This window comes from Mesoplodon densirostris, chromosome 5 (genome assembly GCF_025265405.1).
Source record: "Mesoplodon densirostris isolate mMesDen1 chromosome 5, mMesDen1 primary haplotype, whole genome shotgun sequence".
Classification (NCBI taxonomy): Eukaryota; Metazoa; Chordata; class Mammalia; order Artiodactyla; family Ziphiidae; genus Mesoplodon; species Mesoplodon densirostris.
In genome coordinates this window covers 68,969,666-68,995,849 of record NC_082665.1, presented here as the reverse complement: position 1 = coordinate 68,995,849, position 26,184 = coordinate 68,969,666, and the positions used below count along the sequence as shown (strand labels likewise).

General features: G+C 39.1%; 1 protein-coding gene across 1 annotated transcript in view; it reads left to right on the top strand.

Annotated features, from left to right (window-relative positions):
* PARP9 (poly(ADP-ribose) polymerase family member 9) overlaps positions 1 to 17,007 on the top strand; it is a 32,147-nt gene extending 15,140 nt beyond the window's left edge. Inside the window, exons 7-11 of the mRNA XM_060099009.1 lie at positions 1,206 to 1,269; positions 4,032 to 4,397; positions 7,717 to 7,853; positions 8,470 to 8,644; positions 16,360 to 17,007. Coding sequence (XP_059954992.1) covers positions 1,206 to 1,269; positions 4,032 to 4,397; positions 7,717 to 7,853; positions 8,470 to 8,644; positions 16,360 to 16,730 — 1,113 coding nt within the window. The 3' untranslated portion in view covers positions 16,731 to 17,007. The remainder of the gene's footprint in view (positions 1 to 1,205; positions 1,270 to 4,031; positions 4,398 to 7,716; positions 7,854 to 8,469; positions 8,645 to 16,359) is intronic.
* The last annotated feature ends 9,177 nt before the right edge of the window (positions 17,008 to 26,184 follow it).

The window sequence follows — 26,184 nt, the reverse complement described above, 5'->3', positions numbered from 1 at the left end:
CATGAGGTGTTAGTCATTCGTGGACAGAGCTGGAAAAACTGCCAAATTCTTGCCATTTGGATCTACTTTTCCAAACTACTTGCAGACTGTCTGCTTGTTATCCACACCCTCTATGTTATTGATACTGATTAAGTTACAGTTCTCTCTCACATTCAGTTCAAAAGCCTTGCCTAAATGATTTCTAACCCTGCGACACATACTGACTTTTAAGTGACTTTGTAAGAGAACTGATTTTTATCCATGTTGTGTTTGGCAGCTGTTATTAGTCTGTTTATCAGCAGATAATGTTACGTCATTTGTTTTGGAGGGCAGGGAAGTCCCTCCCTTTTATGACCTCTCCAGGTACTAAATAAGCATGGTAAGATTGAGGGCTTTTTTGCTCTGTAAATAGCAGCTGCAAATATAATTTATGAAGAAAAAGTACTAGAGATTAAGAAACTTCATTATTAAAGTTCAGACGCAATGAAAAATGTAGTCTTTACATCATTATTTACCATCTTTTTCAATGAAGAATTACTGCCAATTGCATCAACTTTAAACAAGGAAGACCCTGGGCGTGGTGGTTCCAAACCCTAGGAGAGATGAGTTTTTTCAAATAGATACTATGTTAAAGGATCTACCTGGCAATATACATAAATCTTTGTGTGTGGACTGTCACATACTAATAATTATAACAATAGCTAACATATTGAATATAATATGCTGGGTACAGTTATAAGCACTTTACAGGAATTGATCATTTATTTAATCTACAAAGCATGGTGTGTGTATAACTCTTTAAAATGAATTTGTTTTATTGATTACAAGAGCATCTGCCTCTGTTTGTCTTCTTCAGTGACATATCCACAGCTTTAGTTCAGTGCCTAATATGCAATTAGCAGGGCATTAATATCTATGAATGAATGAATGAATAAATGATATTTTGCCTTGGGATGTACATTCTCCTTTTTTTATGCCAAACTTTAAGGTTTTTTTTTTTTCTATTTTTTCTATATTTGTTTCCCCTACATGTTCTAATAGATTGTAGTGCTGCACTTGCTGTTCCCGAGGACTTTCCTAAAGGCTGCTTTAGATTTGTGGCAGTGGAAATGGGGGATGACAGAGTGGATGAGGTCAAGTATGTGAGTGTAGGTAGAGAGAGGGATTTTGATGACAGTGGCTAAAAGCCCCACTTAGGACTCTCTGCTCTGTTTTGCTTCTCATAGGTTTTCAGCACTGAAATGGAAAAGAATAAGTTGAAGCTGCAGGGTCTCAACAATTACCCTGGTGGTGAGTAAGAAACTCACGGATCTAGAAATAGAGTCTACCACCATAGGCTCATTTTATTCTTGATCATCCGAACTAATGGAGGGGAGAAGAGGAATAAATAAGCCAAACATGTTTCATTGTGCTCCTGCCTGGGTACCAATGTGCTCTATACCTGACCATGATTCTATTTTTGCTCAGTCTAGTTTCATGATATGAACAGAGAGAAGCTAAGTTGAAGTAGGTAATCCACAGTGTGGGTAGTTCATTCACAAATAGATGTCTATATTTTTTTTTTCATAAGTTTACTAAGCCAGTTACTCTTTCTGATTTGAATGGAGTGCCATCTAAATGGGGTTACTTATTAGTAATCATAGAAAATACATCTCAGTAATACCAGATAATAATAAGTGGATTAAACCAATGCTACCCAAACCTGAGTAATCATTGGGATTGTGATGGAAACTTTAAAACAAACAAACAAACAAAAATATGTATGGCCCAACTCTACAGATTCTGATTCAGGAACTTTGGGTCTGGGCCAAACATGTATATTTTTCAATGCTTCCTGGTCAGTTTTGCTGCAGAACCAGGTCTGGGGATCACTGGACTAAACCAATCCTGGTAGTTGTTGGAGAAGTATTAACTTCGTCTTACAACTCCATTCCTGTAGAGGAGTTTGAGTGCACTGAGATGGAATTGTGTCATGACAACTAGGGTGTGTACTTCTGAAATAGTCTTTTAATCCACAGTGTTCTATAGATGTTAAGAACACCAGACATTCAACCAGCAATAGAAACTATTAGGATATTTTCTATTAGGGTCGAAATGATTTGCTTATACCCTTTATTAGAAGAGTTCACTTTTGGACATTCAGTGTCCAGCAGTGTTGGAAATGAAGAAGAGGGAACTTGAAGAGCTCTGGCTTGTGACTGCACCTCTTATGAGCCTATTTATCTGTCTGTAAAATGGTGATAATGACAGATTGTTGTGAGAATAACTGGAGATTATGTATGTAAAAATGTTCTGTAAATTATGAAGCATTAAACAAATGCCAGGGGATAAATAATGAATGAGAGGATAGACAGGCTCCCCAGGTGACCTAGAAGAGGGAGAGATGCCCTTTGACTGGAAGGGGGCAAGAATGGCTTCATGGACAAGATGGTTCTAAGTTGGGCTTTGAGGATGGCAAGATTTTCAATGGCCAGAGTTGGTGGTGGGGGTAGGGCACCCAAAGTGAAGAAAACTCACAGAAGCAAACAAATGCACTGCATGTTTGGGAAACCACAGTGACTCTAGGGAAGTTAGATAGGAGGAGTTTTAGGAGAGGATAATATTCAAGAGGAACATACAAATGTCCCTATATCATTAATCTGAAAAATGGGGCCAGTCGTTGCCATTTACTTCAGTAATTTTTGAGGACATCGATAAAGGAATTATAGTACAGGACAGTTACAGACATTAATAATGATTAATGATGATCTCAGATTATTAAGGAAAAGTTAAACTATTTAGGAGGGCAGGGAAGTATGTTTCTATTATAAGTATTTAATTAATAAATAGTTAAAGTTAATTATGTTTTGGTGCTAGAAGAGACTCCTTTAGTGATTTCAGTAATTTAGTTACCTAGAAAAACAACTCTTTCTTTCCTAATAATGATGGGTAAATGAAATATCACCATGCATTGTTTTTATTTTCTCCTAAAAATAATATAAGCTCCCAGGCAGAACAAGTGTTTTTTTTTTAAAAAAGTATGTCATCAATATAAGAATCTCTGTCACTTCTTACTGTTGTCTAAAACTTTGGCTTTTATTGTTACCAGAGGGAGGCCATTCTCCTGCTCCTACTTTTAGGTATGTCCTGGTACTTTTTCATAGCTCCTGGTACCACCCAACTGCTATATCAGGGGAAAAGATGCTAATGACCACTACTGTCCTGAGATCACTCACTGGGAAGCAGAATTGTATGAGCACTGGAGTCAGGTTGCCCACACACCTACCAGCTCCCTGGCCACCACTTACAAGTCCTATAACTATGGGCATGTTACTTAATAACTTTCTGAATCAGTTTCCTCATTTGTAATATGGGTCCTACTAATAGTACGTGTTTCATAGGATTGTGAGAATTGAATAAAATAATACATGTAAAGCACTTAGAATAATGCCTAGAAATATTAAGTGTTCAACTTACTTTTTCCCCTCAAAATATGTTTCTGAGATTTATCCATGTAGTTAAAGTTTACTCCTTTTCATTGCTATATTCCATTGTTTAGCAGCACTGAACTCCAAATGTTGGTTGTGGAGGTGCAAAATGTCCTGTCATATACAGATAAGACATAAAAAGGAATCCCAGGTAGTGAGGTTATGGGTATTTCTTTGTTTCATTATACTATGATAATTTCCAATTTTTCAAAAATTGGCTTTATCTATGACTTTCAGAGATATTTGATTTTAAACCTGGTTGTAACAAGAGTTTACGGAAAATCCCATTCAGCAAGAAATAATAGTTGGTTAGCATCCAGGATGAGATTACAAGGTGAACTCATCTGTAAATTGACAAATGCAACAGCAGGGCCAAGACATGATAAGCTAAACTCTGTGTCCCCAAGGAGGCTGTAAACTATACATTTAGATTTTCTTTGTACCCAGCAAAGCTCTCAGAGATAGGTACTTAATTGGAGCTGCTACTGCTAAGGATGCTCAGGGCAAACAGTGGCTATGGTGTTTTGCTCTGTACTGATTTAAAACCCACCTACCTTCTGTGGTTGCTTATGATAGTGTTTTCAGTTCCCCAGGGGACCAGAGAGAAGAGAGGAAATAGATTTCCTGTCCTCAATCTGATGGGACCCGATCAGGAAAAGATAGATGAGGCCCAAGCATGGATCCAGAGGATACTGACCCTCCAGGACCACCACATCATTGAGGATATGCATATCCTCTACCTCGGGAAAAAGAAACATGACTATTTGTCTCAGCTTCAGAAAACCTCATGGGTCTCTATCTCAGAGATTATAAGCCCGGGAAGGGCACATTTAGAGATTAAAGGAGCCCAGGCTGACCTCATTAAGGCAGTTATGAACATTGAACATATGCTGTGTGAAGTTCAAGAGGAAATGGCAAGAAAAAAGGAGCGAGTCCTTTGGAGCTTGTCAGGTGAGTAACTTTCAATTAAGTTGGAAAGTCAGCCCTTCCAGCTTTGGGGCATGAGCGTGCATGTGTGTAAGTGCGTGAGAGATAGAATGGAAGAGGAGAGAGACAAACCATGCTGGGTCTGTTAGGCCATAACTTTTATAACCTTTTTTTGGCTCTTTCTACCAGCAGGGTTAATTATTAGTAAATGAAAACACACACACACACACACACACACACCCACGATTGGGTTTACTGATGATGACATGGATTGCCTAAGAGGCAATTATGAGGAAAGCCCAGGATAACCCAAGCCCAGGCTCTAGGGAAAAAAGTACATCCCTAATTCTACAGATGGAGCATTCAAATGCAGACATATTCCACTTACTTAATTCATTTCTTTGATTGAGTTTTATTGCAATTATTTATTGCTGGCAGCGTTAGGAGCCCTAAAATTACTTTAAGCCTTCCCACCAGAGTAAATTTCACTGGTACTGTGAGGTCCACTCAAGTATCACTCATTCAATGGGGCAAAATCCATCGGGATGACTGTGGGAATTTGGGTCTGGAGAGATCCTTTTAACTTAGCCCTAGAGCTAACTGGGAAATCATACCATTGAAAATACTGCCTTGGGAAATTGAGGCTTATCTCTTTCATTTATTCAACTAATGTGTATTGCATCCGTGTTATGTGAAGCATTGTGCTAGGTGCTTGGGATACAGTGATAAGATGAACATTGTTCCCACTCAAAATCTAACTGGGGAAACTGAGAGGTAAGCAGGTTAGTTATGAACAGGAAGGTGAAAGTGCTCTGGAAACAACTAGGTGAGGCACCTAACCCAGACTTGGGAGGTAAGGGGAAAGCTTCTCAGGGGATGTGTCACAAATGGAGAAGTGAAGAATAGGTAGGAGTTAGTAAGGCAAAGAAAGAAACTTTCAAGAAATCAGACCATAGCTGGGCCTAGGTTATGCAAGACTTTATAAATCACATGAAAGTATTCAGAGTTTTTCTTGAAACAAATGGAGAGCCTTGAATGATTTTAAGCAAAGACAAGGTCAGATTTGTATTTTAGAAAGATCGCTGGTTGTAACATGGAGAGTGACTTTAGTGCAAAAATTCAGATGTAAAACTTCAGAGAACGCCTTATTTTCACCATGTGTTTGTAAAAATAGTTCAGGCAGATATGGTCAAAGTGAGTGGGAGTTTGCAATAAATGTTGTATCTATAGTCCACAGAAAACCCAGTGTCAAAAAACATGGACAAAAATAATACTCAAGAATGAGACCCAAGATTATGATTTCTACTTAGCTCTTAAAATGTAGTGAATGTGGGTCTTTAAACTGACATTGACACTTCTCAAGAGAACAAGATAGAAAATAACACTGATCTCCTGTAAAACTTGTGACATTACTTTAACTGCATTCGTAAAGTTGGCCCATTCTCCTAGCTGTTGGCAATTTAGTCATGTTACGTCCCTTGCTCTGCTGCAAGGTGGAATTTTTTGGCAGTTGATGACTAAGCATATTATTCTACAGCAGCGTTTCAGAGGTTCATAGAGGCTCAGCCCCTCTTAATCAGGTTAAGATCTACATTAACAAAATGGATAACTTTGAAATGAGTTATTACTACAGGGAACATCAGCTATCTACCAGACCATTATGTTTTAAATAATAGAAGTTAGGCATCTCCTCTTTTATGGTTCTCTTTTAATCCTTCCTGGTGAGTGTTTCTGATAGCAGGACTTCGTGGATCTTTGAGTTTCTGGTGCCCAGCTCAGTGCCTGGCATGTAATAGGAGCTCAGTAAATGTTTGCTGAACTCAAGAGAACTGAACTCTAATACTATACTTTATAAATGTGAGCTATTGCTCTCCAGATTTAATTTACAGTCTCTTCCTTTGAAATGTCTTGGCTTTGGTGTTCCTCTGCTATGGAGTTATGTTCCTCCTGCTCTTCTGCTTTCCGGATTTACAACTTGGCTCTCTATAAGTTTCTCTGAATTTATCATCTGCTTTTTGTGGTTAAATTGAGCCCACTCAATTAGATAATGTGCTAGGGATTAGGTCATTTTAGTATACTTGGTCTTAAGTCAAATGGAAGGTAAACTGAAAGAAAAGAAGCCTTTTTTGGTGTTTTCATATGTCCACATGTGTATTTAGTCCAGTAAGGAGCTCCTTTGGGCAATAAAAGGTTGTCCCTTGAATGTAAAATAGGAAAGAAGGAAAGAAGTTAAGGAAGGAAAGAAGGAAGAAAAAGAGGGAAAAGGAAGGTAGGGAGGAAAGGCATGACACCATAAACTATTAATCTCCAAATTTTGTTCTTCTTGGTTGGGTGGCCTATGAATAACATATATACTAAATATTCTGCCTTGCCCCTTACAGAGAGCACTGGTGAAAGCCAGGTTTATAATCTTGGATCTGTACTTATTAGCTTTGTGATATTGAGCAAGTCACTTAACTTCTCTGAGTTTCAATTTCCCTATTTGTAAAACTGTGTTAATTATTTCAGTGGTGGTTTGCAATGCCCAAATGAGGTAGAGATACAAAACTGTTTTGAAAACTTTGAAGTGTTACATAAATGTCATACCGTTTTCCATCACCCCTTAACATTTTCATATGCTTATGTTTTTTTGTTGATTGGCATCCTGGCTAGAACTACATTTCCTATTAGCAATACAACTATATATCATCATTACAGCATTGATGGGGGGAGTATATATTAATGCTCTTTTTACTCTTATCCCCTCAGCTTCATAATCCAAATCATCTGAGGACAAATTTATTTATTTATTTATTTATTTATTTGTTCTGTGGGAGATTCTGCCTCCCATGGGATGTAACTTTTTTTCTTGAGCTCGATTAATTAATTAATTAATTAATTTATTTATTTGCCCGCACCCCGCGGCATCTGGAACTTCCTGGACCAGGGCTCAAACCTGAGCCCCATGCAGTGGAAGCGTGTAGTCTTAACCACTGGACCACCAAGGAAGTCCTGAGGACAAATTTATTAACCCCCTATTTTATCCTATGACTTCTCATGGTATTATAGCTGTCCTTGCATGTCCTAAACATATGAGGTATACAAGTTAAACTGCTTATATATTCCTCCAAATTTTTATAATTTGTTTCATTTAATTTCTGTTTATTTATTTATTTACTTATTTGGCCATGTGGCATGGCTTGCAGGATCTTAGTTCCACGACCAGGGATCGAACCCAGGCCCTGGCAGTGAAAGCACTGAGTCCTAACCACTGGACCGCCAGGGAATTTCCTCATTTAATTTCCTTACAAACCTTTCCTTCTCACAGAGCACTGAGACAAAGTTTTATGTTACTCATTTTTAGGGCAGCAGACTGATCAGCAACCAGAAAACCAGAATCAAATGAAGGAAAATGCATTTTTGAAATGCCTAAATCTTTCAACTCGAGAAATTCAGCATCAAAAGAAACAGTTTGAAGACTGTGGTTTGGGGGTTATAAAGGTATACTTAATTAAGGGAAGAATTTGACTTATCTGCTATCACTTGGTTCTATAGCCAAGAGAAGAACTCATCTGCTAATGACTCTAAGCTAACTGCTCAGTGACCTGGAATCCTAGGAATTAGTCTGAAAGGAGGGCAGGGATGGGCAGGTATGAGAGGTATAATTGGAATCAATGTGGTAGAAATGATGTCAGGATGTACAGAAGCATAGACCAAGACTCAGAGATAAGCTACCTGCCTATCTTGAAGCAAAATAAAAGAAATGCAATAGCATTTATCACACTTATAATTATTTACCTATTTTTAGCTCTCACTAAACTATGAACTTTAAGAGGGCAAAGACTGTGTCTGCAGTTGACCATTTCATTACCAGCAATCACATAGTGATTGCTCAGGGAATTTTTATCTAAGAAGGGACAGGGAATTTTGAAGAGATAGAAGTCAAAATAGGAGAGGTTTGGGGCCAGGAGAGACTCTTAGGCAACTTTATATGAAAAGCAAATCACATGCAAAGTAATATGCACATAAGTGCCTTTATTTTTGAAGCAGAGTAGCAGGCAATTTAAGTAGCAGTTCTCCAGTTTCTTTTTCAGTTTTTCATCTCCTTGGGCTGTAGGTGGAGAAGATAGACAATGCGCTTCTCATGGCTGCCTTCCAAAGAAGGAAGAAAATGATGGAAGAGAGAGCCCATGGGAAACCTGTGAGCCACAGGTTGTTTCAGCAAGTCCCACACCAGTTCTGCAAAATGGTATGCAGAGTCGGCTTTCACAGAATGTACTCGGTGCCCTGCGGTAGGTGTCAGTCCCTCATAATCGGGGTTACTCTGGGGGAATTGGTGAGCAGACATCAGCAGATGACTCACCACTAACAGCATTTGTTGCTTTGGTAAGGGGGTCATTTACAACTGGGATTTAGTGGTAAAGTTATTTGGAAAGGGTCATATTTAAAATTTTTCCTTCATGTATACTATGGCTGGTGGCTTTTATGTTGATGAAAGTGTTTGCAGTAAGAGCTACAGTTCACTGTTTTTCCCCTTTCTGTGTTTGTGTCCTATCTGCAGAGAGCACCCTGGAGCTTTTTTTTTTTCTTATCTCAACGAAATTATTATCAACACTACCAAACCATCTTCTTCCCTTAATTAAAAGAGCATTTTCCTGAATATAATAAAGTTGGTCTTTTCTCTTCCATCCTCTTCATTTCCAGTAGCTGCCAGCGAATGAATTAGGCATCATCTCAGTTATGGGGGTTCTACGTGTAGAAGCTTCTATGTGTCAGTTGTACAAAAATATTGCATACTTTACTGCTATATTTTCTCTTTTAAATCTCTCCATAAGAAGCTAAGAAGTTTAGTTATCATCATGGAGGATACTAGCGAGGCAGCTTGATTTTGCCTGGTCCATTAAATATGTGGCTTAAAAATATATATATATGTGGCTTTTGATCTTCACCTTTCAAATACGTAGCATGATCCTTGCTGCAGAGCCTACTCCAAGGCTTGATTTCTGGAAAGCAAAGCGTCTGGAAATCATCATCTTTGCCCCAGAGAAAACATAAGTAATACCCAGGGTAAAACTTGGACCTGAACAATTTTTCACCTGGGGGTAAAAATTGATAAATGAATCCCCACCAAGAAGTTTTGGAGTGTAACCAGGAAGGTGATGATCAGTATGATCCTTTCACTGGCAAAATCTTAAAAATTCACGACTTCCATTTGCTCCTAAACCCATTGTAACTGGCATCTCTGCACTCCACCCCTGCCCCTTCTGTTTCGACTTAAACTACTCTAAGAACATCACAATCCTCATATTTTTCAAATCCAGCGAGTGCCCTCTTTTCAGTTCTGTGGCAGACACTGCTAACTGCCTACCCCACATCTGTGCACATATTTCTTCCCCAAGTAGCTAAGACATACACCATCCTCCCAAGGAGGACTGTCCCAAAGTCTCATCTTAGCTCATCAGCCTCAAGTCCAGACAGTACTTTCTTAAAGCTTAAAGGCAAGGTAATTGTCCTAATACATTCATTATACAACGATATGAGAAGGCGCAGGAAAACCGCAATAAAAACTCCCAGTTCGAAAAGGGAGAAAGGAAAACACACAAGTCACTGGTCTATACCACTAACCACGTGCTGCTGGACCGGTATAGTATTCTATTCTGGGAGTGGAGTAAGACCCTTGTTTTGCACTCTGGGAAAAATCTTCCTTATGTATTGCCGCCCTTGGTCATTTGTAGGTGAACTGCCTACCAGGGGTCTATGGATTGCCCTAGGGATCTAGAATGCTCCCAGGCTACTGATAGCTGGACTTGTAGTTTTTTTCAGCCATACGATTCCTTTAAAAACTAAGCAGCATGAGGCCTGTTTATTTCTGGTCAAGTTTGTGTCTTTTTAACCCAGCCAAATATCTTGTCTCCATCTAGTCTTTAAGCCTTAAGATTCTCGTCTTTTACCTACTGGCCTCTGTGCTCTGCCCACTTCCCTAGCCTTTAGCTTAACATCTACTGCCTTGAGGGAATTCAGGCAATTCAGACTCAGTGGGGAGATAATACTCATAATGTGACTTGTGCCAATGTGTCTGGTAAGAACATTTAACTGAACGTGCCTGAGAAACCCTGGAGACAACAATTTTGTCACCACTGAGCAACTCATTTTTTTTAACCTAGTTTTCATTTGGAGTGTAAAGGTTCCTGGCTTTTTCACACCTGCATGGTTCCAAATTATGGGACTCTCAGTAAACTTAGATGCCTTGTGTTGGTAGAGGGGGCTTCTATTAACAAAGCTTTATTTATTTATTTCTATCTTTCTTGCATTCTAGCCAGTTCTATTCTGAATTCATCTCTTGCTTGTAAGACTTGGATGAATGCAGCAAGAATGTGCCTGCATGCTTGCAGTTTCTTTATTGGATTCATTCATTCATTCCATAAGTATTTATTGAAAACCATTCTAAGAGTCAGGCTCTGTGCTAGGTGGGAGGGATACAACGGTGAAACAAAATAGAGTTCCTGCCCTTATAATTTATAATCTAGTGAGTCCATCTGTTGTCCTTTTTTTAAATGTTGGTATTTTCTGGAGTTCTGAAGGAACCTTTGCTCTTTTTCCTCTACAGTGTCCCCCCACGTGATTATACCTATTCCCATGACTTCAACTCCTACCTCTATGGTGATGACTTGCAAATTTGTAACTCTAACCCCCTCCGTTTCTCCGGACCCGCAGGCCCATATTTCTGTCTTTTGGACATCTCTACCTAGATGTCCCATAACCACCTCAAACTGAACGCTTTTCTTGGCCATACTTTTCCTTAAGAAAGGGGCTCCCCCCACCCCACCCCCCATATTCCCTAACCTGGCTAATACCCCCATCCATCTACCAGGTCTCCTAGGCTGGAAACTTTATCATCCTCCATTCCTTCCTTTCTCTCACTCTCATATTGAGGCAGTCATGCAGTTCTAGTGATTCTCAATAAAATTCTCAGTCCAGACTTACCTCTCTGTTCCTACTGCTTTAGTTCATCTTCCCCTAAGCCTAGACCATTACCTGGTCCTTTCCTTGCCTCAAAACCATCTGACCTGTGCTTTACTCTGCTACCAGAATTAGCATGCTAAAAAATTACACGCCCGTTTAACATCTGCATTTTTAGTTGCCTACAAGGTAAAAAACCCAAACTCCTTAGCAGAGCATTTAAGGCCTTGGTCCCACGTTATTTCACCAGCTTATCACTTACTATATTCCTCGACACACTAGCTGTGAACTTCTTAGAGCTTCCTAAATATGTGCTGTATGCTTTCACGCCTCTGTGCTTTTCCATGTGGAATGCCTTCCGTCCTCACCCTTTCTAGACCTGCGAACTCCTCTTCCTTCTTCAAGCTGTAGTTCAAATGGCATCTCCTGTTTGACACCTTCTGCAGCTCCTGCAGGCCCAGCCAGTTGCTTCCCTGTGTGCCTCTGTACTTCCTTCATTTCTTTGTTACATCTGTAAATCTAACAAGTACAAAAATTTACAGTCCCACACATCTCAGGTGTGGGACTTGTTTTCTTTATGGTTCTATAACTGAACTTTAGCTTTCATGCGCCCATGTCCACAGATATGGAAAACTTCATCTTGACAGTTCAGGATGAACTCAGTCATTTTCAGAGTTTTCTTAGTCCATTTGGGTTGGTTTTTTAAAAATATTTATTTATTTAGCTGCATCGGGTCTTAGTTGCAGCATGTGGGATCTTTGAGTTGCAGCATGCGAACTCTTAGTTGTGGCAAGTGGGATCTAGTTCCCTGACCAGGGATTGAACCCAGGCCCCCTGCATTGGGAGCACGGAGTCTTAGCCACTGGACCACAGGGAAGTCCCCATTTGGTGTTTAAACTCAGTTCCTGCAAGGCTTTGCCCTTTCTTCTCCTAATATTCCTGAGATTGCTCTAGATGGTGGGCAGGCATTGTGGGGAGGGTGGTCTAGCTTATGGCCCCCCATCTGTCCTCTGACCCCAGTGTCCTCTGGTAGGTAAACCACCCTGGGCTTTGGTCATTAGCACCTTCCCAGACTTAAATTTCCAATGCCCTTTGCTCTTAGGTAGTGTCTACACAGGCTGCTCTGTTTTTCATGCCGGGGGAAATCGTTTCCAGGCCATGTCTGTGCGCCTCCTGCAGCACAGGAAACTTTTGAGTGTGCTCATCCTCCAAGTTGAAATGAGGGCTCTTGGGGGGGCTGTCCTCACCTGTTCTGGACATCTTCCCAGCCATTGCTACTTTCCACTCAAGTGCCAGGCTGGGTGAGGGGCTGCACTCAGCGGGGTCAGGCAATGGTCCCTTCTGCTGTGGAAGTCCCTCCAGTTTTTCTGAGATTTCTATTATTCTGCTACATCTTGGCTCCCAGGGCTCTTTCAAGGGAGTGGGGCAGTAAAGTGAGCAAGTTCTCAGAGTCCCCAAGAGCTCTAGGCGTGTCTTCTCTGATTCTTCTCTTCCCACCAGGTAGAAGGAAAAACTTTTATCTTTCTTTTTTGAATTAACTTATTTATTTATTTAGTTTTGGCTGAGTTGGGTCTTTGTTGCTGTGTGCAGGCTTTCTCTAGTTGCAGCGAGCAGGGGCTACCCTTTGTTGTGGCGCGCAGGCTTCTCATTGCAGTGGCTTCTCTTGTTGTGGAGCACGGGCTCTAGGCGTGTGGGCTTCAGTAGTTGTGGCTCGTGGGCTCTAGAGCACAGACTCAGTAGTTGTGGTGCACAGGCTTAGTTGCTCCGCAGCATGTGGGATCTTCCCGGACCAGGGCTCGAACCCGTGTCCCCTGCATTGGCAGGCAGATTCTTAACCACTGCGCCACCACGGAAACCCAAAACTTTTATCTTGAAGTGAGAAAACTGCTTTAGAATATCTTGTATTCTTTCCTCTCTCATATATGATATAAACTCCATGCTCTAAATCCTTCAGGCTTTTAGCCTTTTGGTTCAAAAAAACTCCTTTTTCTCTCTCAGAAAACCTAACTCTGAAAGCCAGACTTCTATGACTGTATTCTCCACTTGATTAAAAATAATTTTGTCATTTATGTATACATACATGTATATATCATATATATGTATATTCAATTGAGTTTGTTCTAAATTTTATTCTTTTTGCCTCTGAGGTGATAAGTAGCAAGAACTCAATGGGTAGAGGAATGAGGAGCAAGAAGAAACCCCCAAGAAAGAAATCTTTGAATTTTATCTCAAAATATTTTCTGGCCACATAAAATTGTACTGTATTTTATCTGTTTACATGTGGGGAGTTCTCTCTGTGAACATGTCTTAGTCACTTTTGAAGCTCAAGTCCATCATGGTAGCCACTGGCCACATGTGGATATTGTGCATTTAAAATGTGGTTAATCTGAATTGAGATGTGCTGTAAGTATCAAATACATACTGGATTTTAAAGACCACTGCCAAAGAAAAGAATGTAAAATATCTCAGTAATTTTTATGATTACATGTTGAAATGATAACATTTTAGATATAATAGGTTAAAAATATATTATTAATTTTACCTTTTTTAATGCAGTGACTAGAAAATTTAAAATTACATATGTGGCTTCCATTACTTTTTTTTTTTTTTTTTTTTTGCGGTACGCAGGCCTCTCACTGTTGTGGCCTCTTCCGTTGCGGAGCACAGGCTCCAGATGCGCAGGCTCAGCAGCCATGGTTCACGGGCCCAGCCGTTCCGCGGCATGTGGGATCTTCCCGGACCGGGGCACGAACCCGTGTCCCCTGCATCGGCAGGCAGACTCGCAACCACTGCGCCACCAGGGAAGCCCTCCATTACATTTCTATTGTTCAGTGCTGCTCTAGAACCTGAAACAGTGTTTGGTTATGTCCCAAGTAAATGTAAAGAAAGAGAGAGGGAAGAATGGAAGGGAACGAGGGAAAGAGAATATGGCTTCAAAGAAGTTTTCATTTTTTTCCCCTTCTAAGTAGGAATAGAGAGGGCATTAAGCAGGGATTATTACCTTGAGGACCAGAGTTTGGCCCTCAGCTTCCTGAGAGTTCTTAATATTCCAGAGAAGAGAAGACAGATGACAAGCATTTATATCAGTGTGGAGAATATTCATTTCCAGTGGTTGGAATAGGGCACATCCTCCTTGTATCACAGTATTAAGGATGCCTGATGAATAGAAAACTTCCTGGTGAGCATGTACCTAGATCAAAAGCATGTAGAAATTCTCTGTGGGCTATTTTGCCAGGCTCATGCTCTGGGTGATCACTGCCTATTTCTGTTGGCCCCAGCCTTCATGCTGCTTCTCAGTGGTTCCCTGCACCCCACTGACCTGCTCTGGGACTGGCCCCAAGCCTGATTGCCATTCTCAGTGTCCATGGCTCCACTGATGCCACCCCCAAACCAGGACATGGCTATGTGTATGGATGCAGAGTTCCCAGGTTACAGGCCACTGTGGGCTGGGGTGTAGGGAGGCGAGAACATGGACCAGAGCCCAGACTGTTTTAGGCTCAGTCCAGCCTTAGGAGTCTTTCTGTGACAGGGTTCATTCAGTAACTGCCTCAGGGCTTGGTCTGAAGTCAGGCTGAGGGGTTGGGATGTGACGGGTTCAGGCTCCAACTGTGGCTGAGGTTCAGGGAGCTGGACACACCTTTTCTTTCTCTAATATTCAGCCATGCTCTCTAACAGACGGGCAGGGTTTTAGTGCCCCGCATTGTGTCCAGGCCCAGGACACTTGCTCATATCCAGTAAAGTGACTTCAAGCTGCAGATCTAGAGAGGTTTCTGTTCCTCACTGGGGTGTGTCTCAAGGGCCAGAACTAATGGGGCAGGTGAATGATTACATGGTGTGATTTCAGGGACACCAGGGAAGCTGCTAGAACCCTCCAAATGCTCCTTCCATCTGTCTGGTCAATACTGACATCCCTCAGTTAGAGATTCATCTATTTGGATTAGCTTTTGGAACAGGGAAAAATCCCTAGACTAAGCGCCAGTAGATGAGGAACCAAGTCTCATTCTTTGCCTCCTATTTGAGGTTGGTATTACCACACCTATCCCTGCCCCACAGTAGAGAATATCCCACTAGTAAACAGATGTCTGTGTCCCCAAAATCCAGAGTGTCTCCTCCTGAACAATGTAGCATGCACACTAACGTTACTTCATATGCTCAGCATTCCCCTTATTTTGACATATTTTTCTTGTAATGCTGTCCATGAATTTGGAAGACACTTTGCCTTTCTTACATGCTTTTTTCACTAGCTCTATTCTCAAGAGTTCTAGACATATCCTTATTTGTAGCTTGTAGAAGTCAGGCCATGTTCTAATAGAAACAGAACCTTCCCTACATTGTGCTGTCTTTTTTTTTTTTTTTTAAGATGTTGGGGGTAGGAGTTTATTAATTAATTTATTTATTTTTGCTGTGTTGCATCTTCGTTTCTGTGTGAGGGCTTTCTCTAGTTGTGGCAAGCGGGGGCCACCCTTCATTGTGGTGCGCAGGCCTCTCACTATGGCAGCCTCTCTTGTTGTGGAGCACAGGCTCCAGACACGCAGGCTCAGTAGTTGTGGCTCACGGGCCTAGTTGCTCCACGGCATGTGGGATCCTCCCAGACCAGGGCTCGAACCCGTGTCCCCTGCATTGGCAGGCAGATTCTCAACCGCTGCGCCACCAGGGAAGCCCCATTATGCTGTCTTTATTAGCTGCTCGGCTGGTAAGTTGACTTAAGTCATACTCTCACTGAACCTCAGATTTTTCATGCTATATGGAGATCCTACCCAAATCACATATTAATTGAAGATAATCGATGTAAAAATGCTTTGTAAATCATAGACTCCTCTATAAACTCTAATGGTATATTAAGATGTAAGCTATCATTATTTTCGTGATATTAGTGTTAATTTGCCACAAGTGAACAACTTTGGGTGTCTTTGCTACAGACACAGGGACTTGAGAGCAGGAAGTGGTGATTATTTGGAGGACTAGGGAGTGAATACATTTTAGTACCCAAATAGGCAATGTGATTTGTCAGATCATAATAATCTTTAATTTTTTTTTCTCTCATCAGACCCAAAATATGGAGCTGGAATATACCTCACCAAGAACCTCAAAAACATAGCACACCAGATCAAGAAAACGTCTGCCACAGATAAGCTGATCTATGTGTTTGAGGCTGAAGTACTCACAGGCTCCTTCTGCAAGGGTCATCAGTTAAACATTGTTCCCCCACCATTGCATCCTGGAGCCATAGATTGCCACAACAGTGTGGTTGACAATGTTTCCAGCCCTGAAACCTTTGTCATTTTTAGTGACACACAGGCTGTGCCCCAGTATTTGTGGACTTGCATGCAAGATCATGTACAGGATTACTCAGGACAAATGATGCTCTCTCCACAGCAGCCTTGGAGGAAACTCTCAAGTGGCAGCTCTGTTGATTAACCTCCACATCATTTTAACAACAGGTATGACCTTGCTTTGGAGGAACTAACCAAATAATGACCACCAGTGACTCAAAGAGTGGTTTGAATATGTCAAATAAACTATCATCTTAGTGCCTTCATCTTTGTCTTCCTCTCTTGGGGTTGGGATGGGTAGATAACAACTAAAACACTCTTAGGACCTCTCCCTCTCCTTCAAGTTGTCCTTTTATCTTCTTTACCATAGGTAATAGCAAAAATGTTTTACATGTAATGAAGAGATTTTCCAGTATATAATCCAATCCTTTTATTTTGTAAAATGATGATAGTGTAACATATTAAGACGACAAGATGATTTTAGATTTTCTAGAGAATCTTATAAAGTGCTTTATATATCAAAATAAATCACCTTTGTCAAAGTAACTGGCTCTGAAAATTATGTGTAAAATGAACTTATTTGCAGTGGAAGGACACCAGACGGCCGATATTCTACTGCTACCCCTTTTGGACTCAGCTATTTCAAGTAATGCCACTCAGGCACCATGAGGCTAAATTATTAATTCACCAAATATATCTTGGTCACCAGATGTATGTATTTCAGTCATTTTCTTGGTGCTGGGGATACGATGCTGGACAAGACAAATGTCTTCCTAAAGCTTTCAGCCGAAATAATCAGAAAGGCAGCTATGGACATCTTAACAAGTGTGACTCGGTATAACAAAAGAGGAATTACAGATTCTTTGGAAAAATATAAGGAGGAAAGGGATAAATTAATCTGGGGTTGGGAGGAAGTCCTTTTAAAAAAAAGTGAAACTCAAGTTGAGACCTGAAGAATTTTTAGGATAGGTGAATTAGGGACGCAGCACATTGGGAACAGAGTTGGAAGAGTATTCTGTGCAGAGAGCTCTTAAAAAGGCTGAATCTACTGTGACTGTGGCCATATTTGACTTCAGATTTCTGCAGTGTAGTGGCCAGCTAATCTCAGCATGCATCTCTTTCCTATTCTGAAATCAATATCTCTATACTTCCAAACTTCCCTGACCTTCACATCCTCAACCTCTTGTCTAGAATACCTCCTCCTCCTCATCTTACCTTAGCCAGCATTCTTCATCTTAAAAGAAGCATGTTTATTGTCTCATATGTTACTGCCCTTGAATATGGGCAAGAGGAGTCCCGCCTTGGACTTCTGGTTTGAGAGGGGCTCACTCTCACCTTCCTCTGGCCATGCCCATCTCCACAAGGTGAGGAATGCACAAGGTCAAGAGAATGTGTCCATTTGGAACCTGTACACCTCACTTCTAAGCCACCCACTAGGTACCTGGAAACTCTAATTTCCTGCCTACACAGCTCCAAGTCTACTTCCAGGACTCTTCCTTGGGTCTCTCTCCCAAGGGTAGACTATGCTACAGTCTTCATCAAGAATGGCCATGGGGTGACTGTTTTCAGGGATGGAGCTTGAACATGAGGGCTGAGGTGTTCACACACCTGTGCATGAGGCTGTGGTACAGAGCTGAGGGTGAGAGGACTGATTTGAAAGATCTAGCATATGTTTAATAGAAATGTCAAAAGATAATGGAGGAGAGGCAGTGTTCACAAGGATAAGAAAAGAAACAACCCATACCAAGAAACATAATGAAACTGTAGGCCACCAAAGAGGTGATCTTAAAAGCAGGCAGAGGGAACAGTCAAGCTATCTACAAAAGAATGACAATTAGACTGACAACATATTTCTTGTTGTAGGCAGTATAATGTCCTCCCTCTGCTCATTGCAAAGATGTCCACACCTTAACCTCCTGAACCTGTTAATATATTACCTTACATGGCAAAAGGCATTTTGCAGATGTGATTAAAGTTACCCTTCAGGGTCAGGGGAAGGGATTGTTAGGGAGTTTGGGATCGACATATACACACTGTTATATTTAAGATGGATAACCAACAAGGACGTACTGTATAGCACAGGGAACTCTGTTCCATGTTATGTGGCAGCTTGGATGGGAGGGGAGTTTGGGGGAGAATGGATACATGTATATGTATGGCTGAGTCACTTTGCTCTGCACCTGAAACTATCACAACATTGTTAATTGGCTATACCTCAATATAAAATAAAAAAGTTAAAAGTTACCCTTCAGATGGGAAGATTAACCAGGATTATCCAGGTCAGCCCAATCTAATCACATAAGAGATGGCAGCATGAGAAAAATTTGATGCCCTATGCTTGTTCTGAGATGCAAGTGAGAAGCTTCTAGGAGCTAAGGGTGGCCTCTAGCTGACAACCAGTGAAGAAAGTGAGAACTCAGTTCTTTAACTGCATGGAACTGAATTCTGCCAACACCTGGAGTGAACAAGGAAATTAACTCAAAAGCTTCCAGAAAGGAGTGAAGCCTGCCAACACTTTGATTTTAGCCCAGTGAGACCTATGCCTGACTTCTGACCTATAGAACGGTGAGACAGTATAGTTGTGCTTTTTTAAGTAACTAAAGTTGTGGTAATTCATTATGGCAGTAATAGAAAACTAATACTGAAGCCTGAAGGCATTTGCATAATGTATTCAAAGGGCTGAGCAAAATGAACTGTTAACCTAGAATTCTGTAATTAGCTAAGCTTTTATTTTGCTTTAATTCTTGAATAAAGACACTCTCAGACCACTGAAGACTGAATTTACCAACAAAAGATAAACTCTTAAGGAATTTAAAATTTAAAGGATATAATTCAGGGAGGAGGGAAAAAACAAAGAAAAATCTAAGCTTCAAGAAGTCATGGTAAAAAGATGGTAAATGTGTAAATGGTAAACAATCACTGTCTTTATAAACAACTAATAATTTGTGGAATAAAATAAGACTGAAATAAAATACTGAAAAGATGAACCATGTAAAATGTTGGATTAATGAATATAGTTAAATAGTTAAAGGGATTTAAAGTCCTTGTGTCATTCAAGAAATTATCATTATTAAGGGCAGCCACTAAAAGAAGAGAAGTAAAGTACCCTAACTTCTAAATAGTAGACCAAAAATTTGAAAATTAAAAAAAAAATTAAAAAATCCAAAAAAGTCAAATCAGGGAAGACAGAAAAGAAGAATCAGAGGGGAAAAATAGTGAGACAACACAAAATGGAAGAAATAGTTCCAAATACGTAAGTGATCATAATATGTGTAATTTGAACTAAACTTGCTGGTTAAGTCACAGATAGATTGGATTTTAAAAATCCAACTACAGAGCACCTGAATACATAAAGCAAATACTAACAGACATAAAGGGAGAAATTGACAGTAGTACAATAATAGTAGGGGACTCTTAACACCCTACTTACATCATTGGACAGATCATCCAGACAGAAAATCAATACGGAAACATTGGCCTTAATTGACACATTAGACAAGATGGAATTAATAGATAGATATAAAACATTCCATCCAAAAGTAGCAGACTATACATTCTTTTCAAGTGTACATGGAACATTCTCCAGGATAGATCATATGCTAGGCCATGAAAAAAGTCTCAGTAAATTTAAGAAGATTGAAGTCATACTGAGCACCTTTTCCAATCAAAATGGTATGGGACTAGAAGTCAATTACAAGGAAAAAACTGTCAAAAACACAAACATATCGAGGCTAAATAATAGGCTACTAAACAACCAATAGGTCACTGAAGAAATCAAAGAGGAAATTTTAAAATGCCTGGAGACAAATGAAAACAATGACCCAAAATCTATGGGACACAGCAAAAGCAGTTCTAAAAGGGAAGTTTATAGTGATAAAAGCCTACCTCAGTAAAGAAGAAAAATCTCAAACAATCTAAACTTACACCTAAAAGAATTAGAAAAATAAGAACAAACAAATCCCAAAGTTTAACCTTAAGTTAAAGAATGTTATTAGGGATAAATGACTACTCAATAACAAAAGATTCAATTAACTGGGAATAGATATAATGATACGCATATAATGATGGTAATTGAGGTAATATCATAGCCTCACCCTATATAAAGAAAAAACTGACAGAATTAACGGCAAAACTGACAAATCCACTATCTTAGAGATTTAACACAGCTCTCTCAGGACCTAGTAGACACTCAGTTAAAAAAATTAGCAAGGGGCTTCCCTGGTGGTGCAGTGGTTGAGAGTCCGCCTGCCGATGCAGGGGACACGGGTTCGTGCCCCGGTCCGGAAGGATCCCACATGCCGCAGAGTGGCTGGGCCTGTGAGCCATGGCCGCTGAGCCTGCGCATCCGGAGCCTGTGCTCCGCAACGGGAGAGGCCACAACAGTGAGAGGCCCGCGCACCGCAAAAAAAAAAAAAAAAAATTTGCAAGGCTATAGAAGATTTGAAGAATACAGTTTTAACCTAATGAACATATACAGAACCCTCCACCCAGCAATTAGAGAATATATATTCTTCTCAAGTATACACAGAACAGTTATACATATTGACCATATTCTAAGTTCAACAGTTTTAAGATATTCTCGATTGGACTGTGTTCTCTGACTATCATCCATCACATAATTAACTTAGAAATCAATTTTAAAAACCCAATAGCTTAAAAATAAATACATTTGGAAATAAGATATACACTTCAAAATAACATCTCATGGGTCATGAAAACTCAACAGAAATGGAAAATATTTAGAACTGAATGTTAATGAAAATATTACTAATACAATTTTTGACATAAAACTAAAATAGTACTTAAGTTGTAGAACCTTAAAGCTTATATTAAGAAAATCTATAGGCAGAAATTAATCAGTTAAGTAACCAATTTAAGGTAAGAAAAGAAAATAAGGGGCTTCCCTCATGGCGCAGTGGTTAAGAATCCGCCTGCCAACGCAGAGGACATGGGTTTGAGCCCTGGTCTGGGAAGACCCCACATGCAGCGGAGCAACTAAGCCTGTGCGCCACAACTACTGAGCCTGCGTGCCACAACTACTGAAGCCCATGTGCCTAGAGCCTGTGCTCTGCAACAAGAGAAGCCTTGACAATGAGAAGCCTGCGCACTGCAACAAAGAGTAGCCCCCGCTCGCCGCAACTAGAGAGAGCCCACACGCAGCAACAAAGACCCAACACAGCCAAAAATAAATAAATAAAATAAATAAAATTTTTAAAAATTAAAAAAAAGAAAATCAACTTGAATAAAAACAAAATAATTAAATAAAAACAAAAACATACAACAGAGAAAAGTAATAAAGTCAACAGCAGTTTCTTTGCAAAAATTAAAAGAAATAGACAAAACAATTTAATGCTAATACATTGAAAATTTAAACAAAATATAGATTTTCTTAGAAAAAAACAACTTACCAAAATTGATTGAAGAACTAGAAATCCTAAATTTTCTAGTATCTATTAAATAAGTTGAATTAGTAATTAAAAATTTTCCTAACAAGTAAACAAGTAAATACAACAGGCTAAGATGATTTAACTAGTGAGTTCTCCCAAACCTTCAAAGAACAGATAATTCCAATCTTCTGGAATTATAAACATAAAATCTTCTAGAGAACAGAAATAGGGAACCCTCCCCAACAAATTTTTCAGAGCTAGTTTAACTTTGATACCGAAAATAGACAACAGTACAAGATAGGAAAAGTACAGACTGCTTCATTTATGTTAATAGATGCACAAATTCTAATCAAAGTATTAATAAATGTAATTCAGCTCCGTATAAATAAATCATGGTCAAGTTGGGTTTATCTCAGAAATGCAAAGATAGTTTAACTTTAGAAAACCTAAAATGTAACTTACCATATAAATATATTAAAGGGTATGCTCATTTCAATATATAGAGAGAAATCATTTGGTAAAGAATTCATAAAAGGATATCTATCAAAAACCTAGAGCAAGGATCGTATTTCATGGTAAAACATTAGAGTGATTCCCTACAAAATCAGGAATGAGACACTGGATGCTTCCTATCACCACACCTTCAGCAGTGTATTAGAGCTCCTGTCAAACACATTAAAGAACAAACAAAAAACACTAAAAATGGAGAAACAAAAATGTCATTAAATCACAGAAAATATGATCGTCTATAGAAAGTCCAAGAAAATCTGGAGACAAATTATTAGAATTAATAAAAGCACTCTGCAAGATTCTAAATAGAAATTTATATAAATCAATTTCATTTCTATGCATGAAAAACAATAAATGTAAAGGCTTTTTTTAAACCAATATAATAGCAACAGCAAAAAAATAAGGTAACTAGAATTAAATTTAACAAAGATGTACAAAAACTTCCTGAAAAAAAATTACAAAACATCATTGAAAAGCATTAGAGAAGACCTAAATAACTGGAGAGATATACTATATCCTCACTGAGAGGAAGACAATATAATAGCAATGTCTGTTCTCCAAAAATTAATCTTATCAATTCAATATAGTTTCAATCAAAATCAGAGGAGATTTTCTTCATAGAAACTGATGGAGTAATTATAAAACATATCAAACAAAAAGGCCCAAGAAGAACCAAAGCAATTTAAAGAAGAAAAACAAAGTGGAAGTGACTTGACCTGCAACATATTATGACTTATTATACAATTACAGTAATTAAGACGTGTTATTGGTGTAGGGATAGACAAACAGACCAACTGAATAGAATAGAAAGCTCCAAAACAGACCTGTGCCTATATGGAAACTTGAGAATATATGTATCTCGAATATATATGTATTGAATACCCCCCAAAATACATAAATTTATATAATACATTTATATATTTGTATAGTTGTGATATATATCTCTCAAGTTTATATATTATATATACTATATAAATTTTATAAATATATTAAAAATTCTGCAAATTTATGATGCACTTTTTCACATTGCAGGTTTTACGGTATCAATACTTTAATGATACATTAAAATATTTTCAGTAAATATTTACAATTAGAAGCTAAGTACCATTTAGAACCCAGAATTTATGTGATAAAGAATACAATTGATTTCTTATTCAAGTTTCCATGTTCAAGTCTAAACTATTTGTTTCTTGCATTTTTGCTCACTGGTTCTTTTTATTTTCTGAGTATCATGTGACTATATGCATACTTTTCTCAATATGGAGCCCTGAGTGTGTATATATATATATATATATATATGAATGACAGAGGTAAAATTGCAGATCACTGGGAAAACAATGGACCAACCTCAGTAAATGGTCTTGGACAACTGATTAAGGAAATGGAAAACAGCACATTAGGATCATGGCCTAGGGAGGGTTCCCTACATGCAGAGCCTGAGATGGGGATTCTTGTTCAAGTGACTTATTGGGAGAGTGCTCTCAGGAATGTGGGAATAAAGGAGACAGTCTAAGGCAGGGGGAAAAGCTAGTAAGAGTGCTGTCTCAGTTGAAGACTAGCTTTAGTCTGATTACATGGGGAGGCTCTAGAGCACACATAGTACCATTAGAGTAAGTTGAACACAATAGCAATGGTTGGCCTTTTTTTACTCTGATATCAGTTATTGGCTGAGGTTTGTCCCTGGGGAAAGGAGTGGGAGCCTTCTAGCAAGCTGGCTCCTGTTAGCCCTGCAATTCTTCAGAGAAGGGGGCAGCTGAAAGTTATCAGCCAGCACTCACAGCAGGTAAGGGAATGGGTGTACTGGCCAGATGAATGGAATACATTTGGCCAGTACAGGTGGGAAAGAGGGACAAATTGTTCTGATTTGCCTGACCTTCTGGGTTTTAGCACTGAAATTCCTACATCCTGGGAAACCTCCCAGGACACACAAAAAAAATCCCGATCTTTTATGATCGGTGTGGGAAGTTGGGGGAAAAGTACAAAACCATACATCCCCCAAAATAGAGGCTGAAAGCAACACTGCTTATTGTGTCAAATGGATACAGCACAGATTATTCGACTTCTATAGTCTCTGTCTTTGTTTTTTCCCCCCTGTTCACTGATATTGGTAACCATGATTTGCAGTTCACAGTAATGATCATCCATTGTTGCATCATTCTGAGGGATGCGACCGAAGTGTGCAGTTTAAGTGCATTGTAATCATAAACATTAGCAATACATCTTTGGCTTTGCCTATGGACTAACCATTGTGCCTCATACAAGTTAAATTTTTTAACATTATGAGTGTGATGATCATGTTTTATAAGAGAGTGATTATAATACCAGCAACAGCATGATGACATCACTGAAAGAAAGCTCAATGATTGTGTAATATTAATTACATATGGAAGGACAATGTAACTGATTATGAAGGTAAATAACAAAAACAGAGCATACTGTGCAATATGCAGAAAAGAGTTTGGGATGGGTATGGCGGAGAAGGGGATGTAAAAGCACATATGGAGACTGAAATTTACAAGTCCAGGATGAGACAGACAGGTACTTCAAAATCAATCAAAAGTTTGTTTAATTTCTCCCGAAGACACCAATGCTCAGTTGAAAACAGTAGCTGCTGAATTAGCTTGGGCGTATCACATGAACCAATATGCATTATTGTATCGTGCCTTTCATTGCTCCATGGAACGGAGTAAGATTTTATTTCCTGATTCAGAAAATGTCTCCCCTAGCTCTTAAGGTAATTTTACTTGAAAAATGGAGTTTCAAATTGTCTTTTTGATGTCTAAGATTTTAATGAAACCACAAACACATAAAACAAAGTGTGTTATATCTGTCCAAAGACAAAGTAGACTCGGCTTATTTATTTGCTTTCAGGGCAAATGTTAATTTTGACAAATTCTATTCAGTCTCTAAACTTCTTACCAAAGAAAATGAAACGATCTCATCGGCTAAACATCTTATACAGAACACTGTTTAAAGAGGGGTGTGGTTTGCTTACCTGCGATACAGAAGTTTTCATAATGAAAGTGTTTGGGCATTTCAGCTTCCTCAAAATGTGCGGAAGCATTTAACGACATGTTTGACTATAGAAATGGCAGGAGACAGCTTCCTTAAACATGTACCTACAAGATGGCGATCATTGTTGCCAGCCATAGAAAAGACGTTATAATGTCAGCCTGCCATAAAATCATATTTTCAAAGCCTGGAACAAGAAGAATGTCCTGCTCCAATTTGGAAATACACTGAGGATGAGAACGGAGAGAAGAATTACAGTGAAACAGAAATAAACATGCTGGTTCTCCAAAACTGTCTGATAATCCTTGAAGAGGTCATAAGAAGTCTAGAAAAGGATGAACCATCTGAATCTCAATTATTCAACGTTATATGCAGGTTGCGACAAAAACTTCAAACAGAAAAAAAAAAAGACAAATTTTTGGAAATAAGACTGTTTCAGAACTTAAAAAAAAATGTCCCTAGAAAAAAGTAACCAAATTAAACAGGACTTTCTGAATTTCTTCACTAAAACTGTAAATTTATTTGGAATCTAACTTCAGTTTCACAAGCTCAAATTACCTCTATGCTTTAAAACCATTTTTTCTGGGGAAGAGAGGCTTAACTTATGATAACATACAATGTGCTTCAGAATGTTTTAAAAACAATGGGCATTTTAGATATAGAAATGGTTAATTTATAGATTCAAAGGAC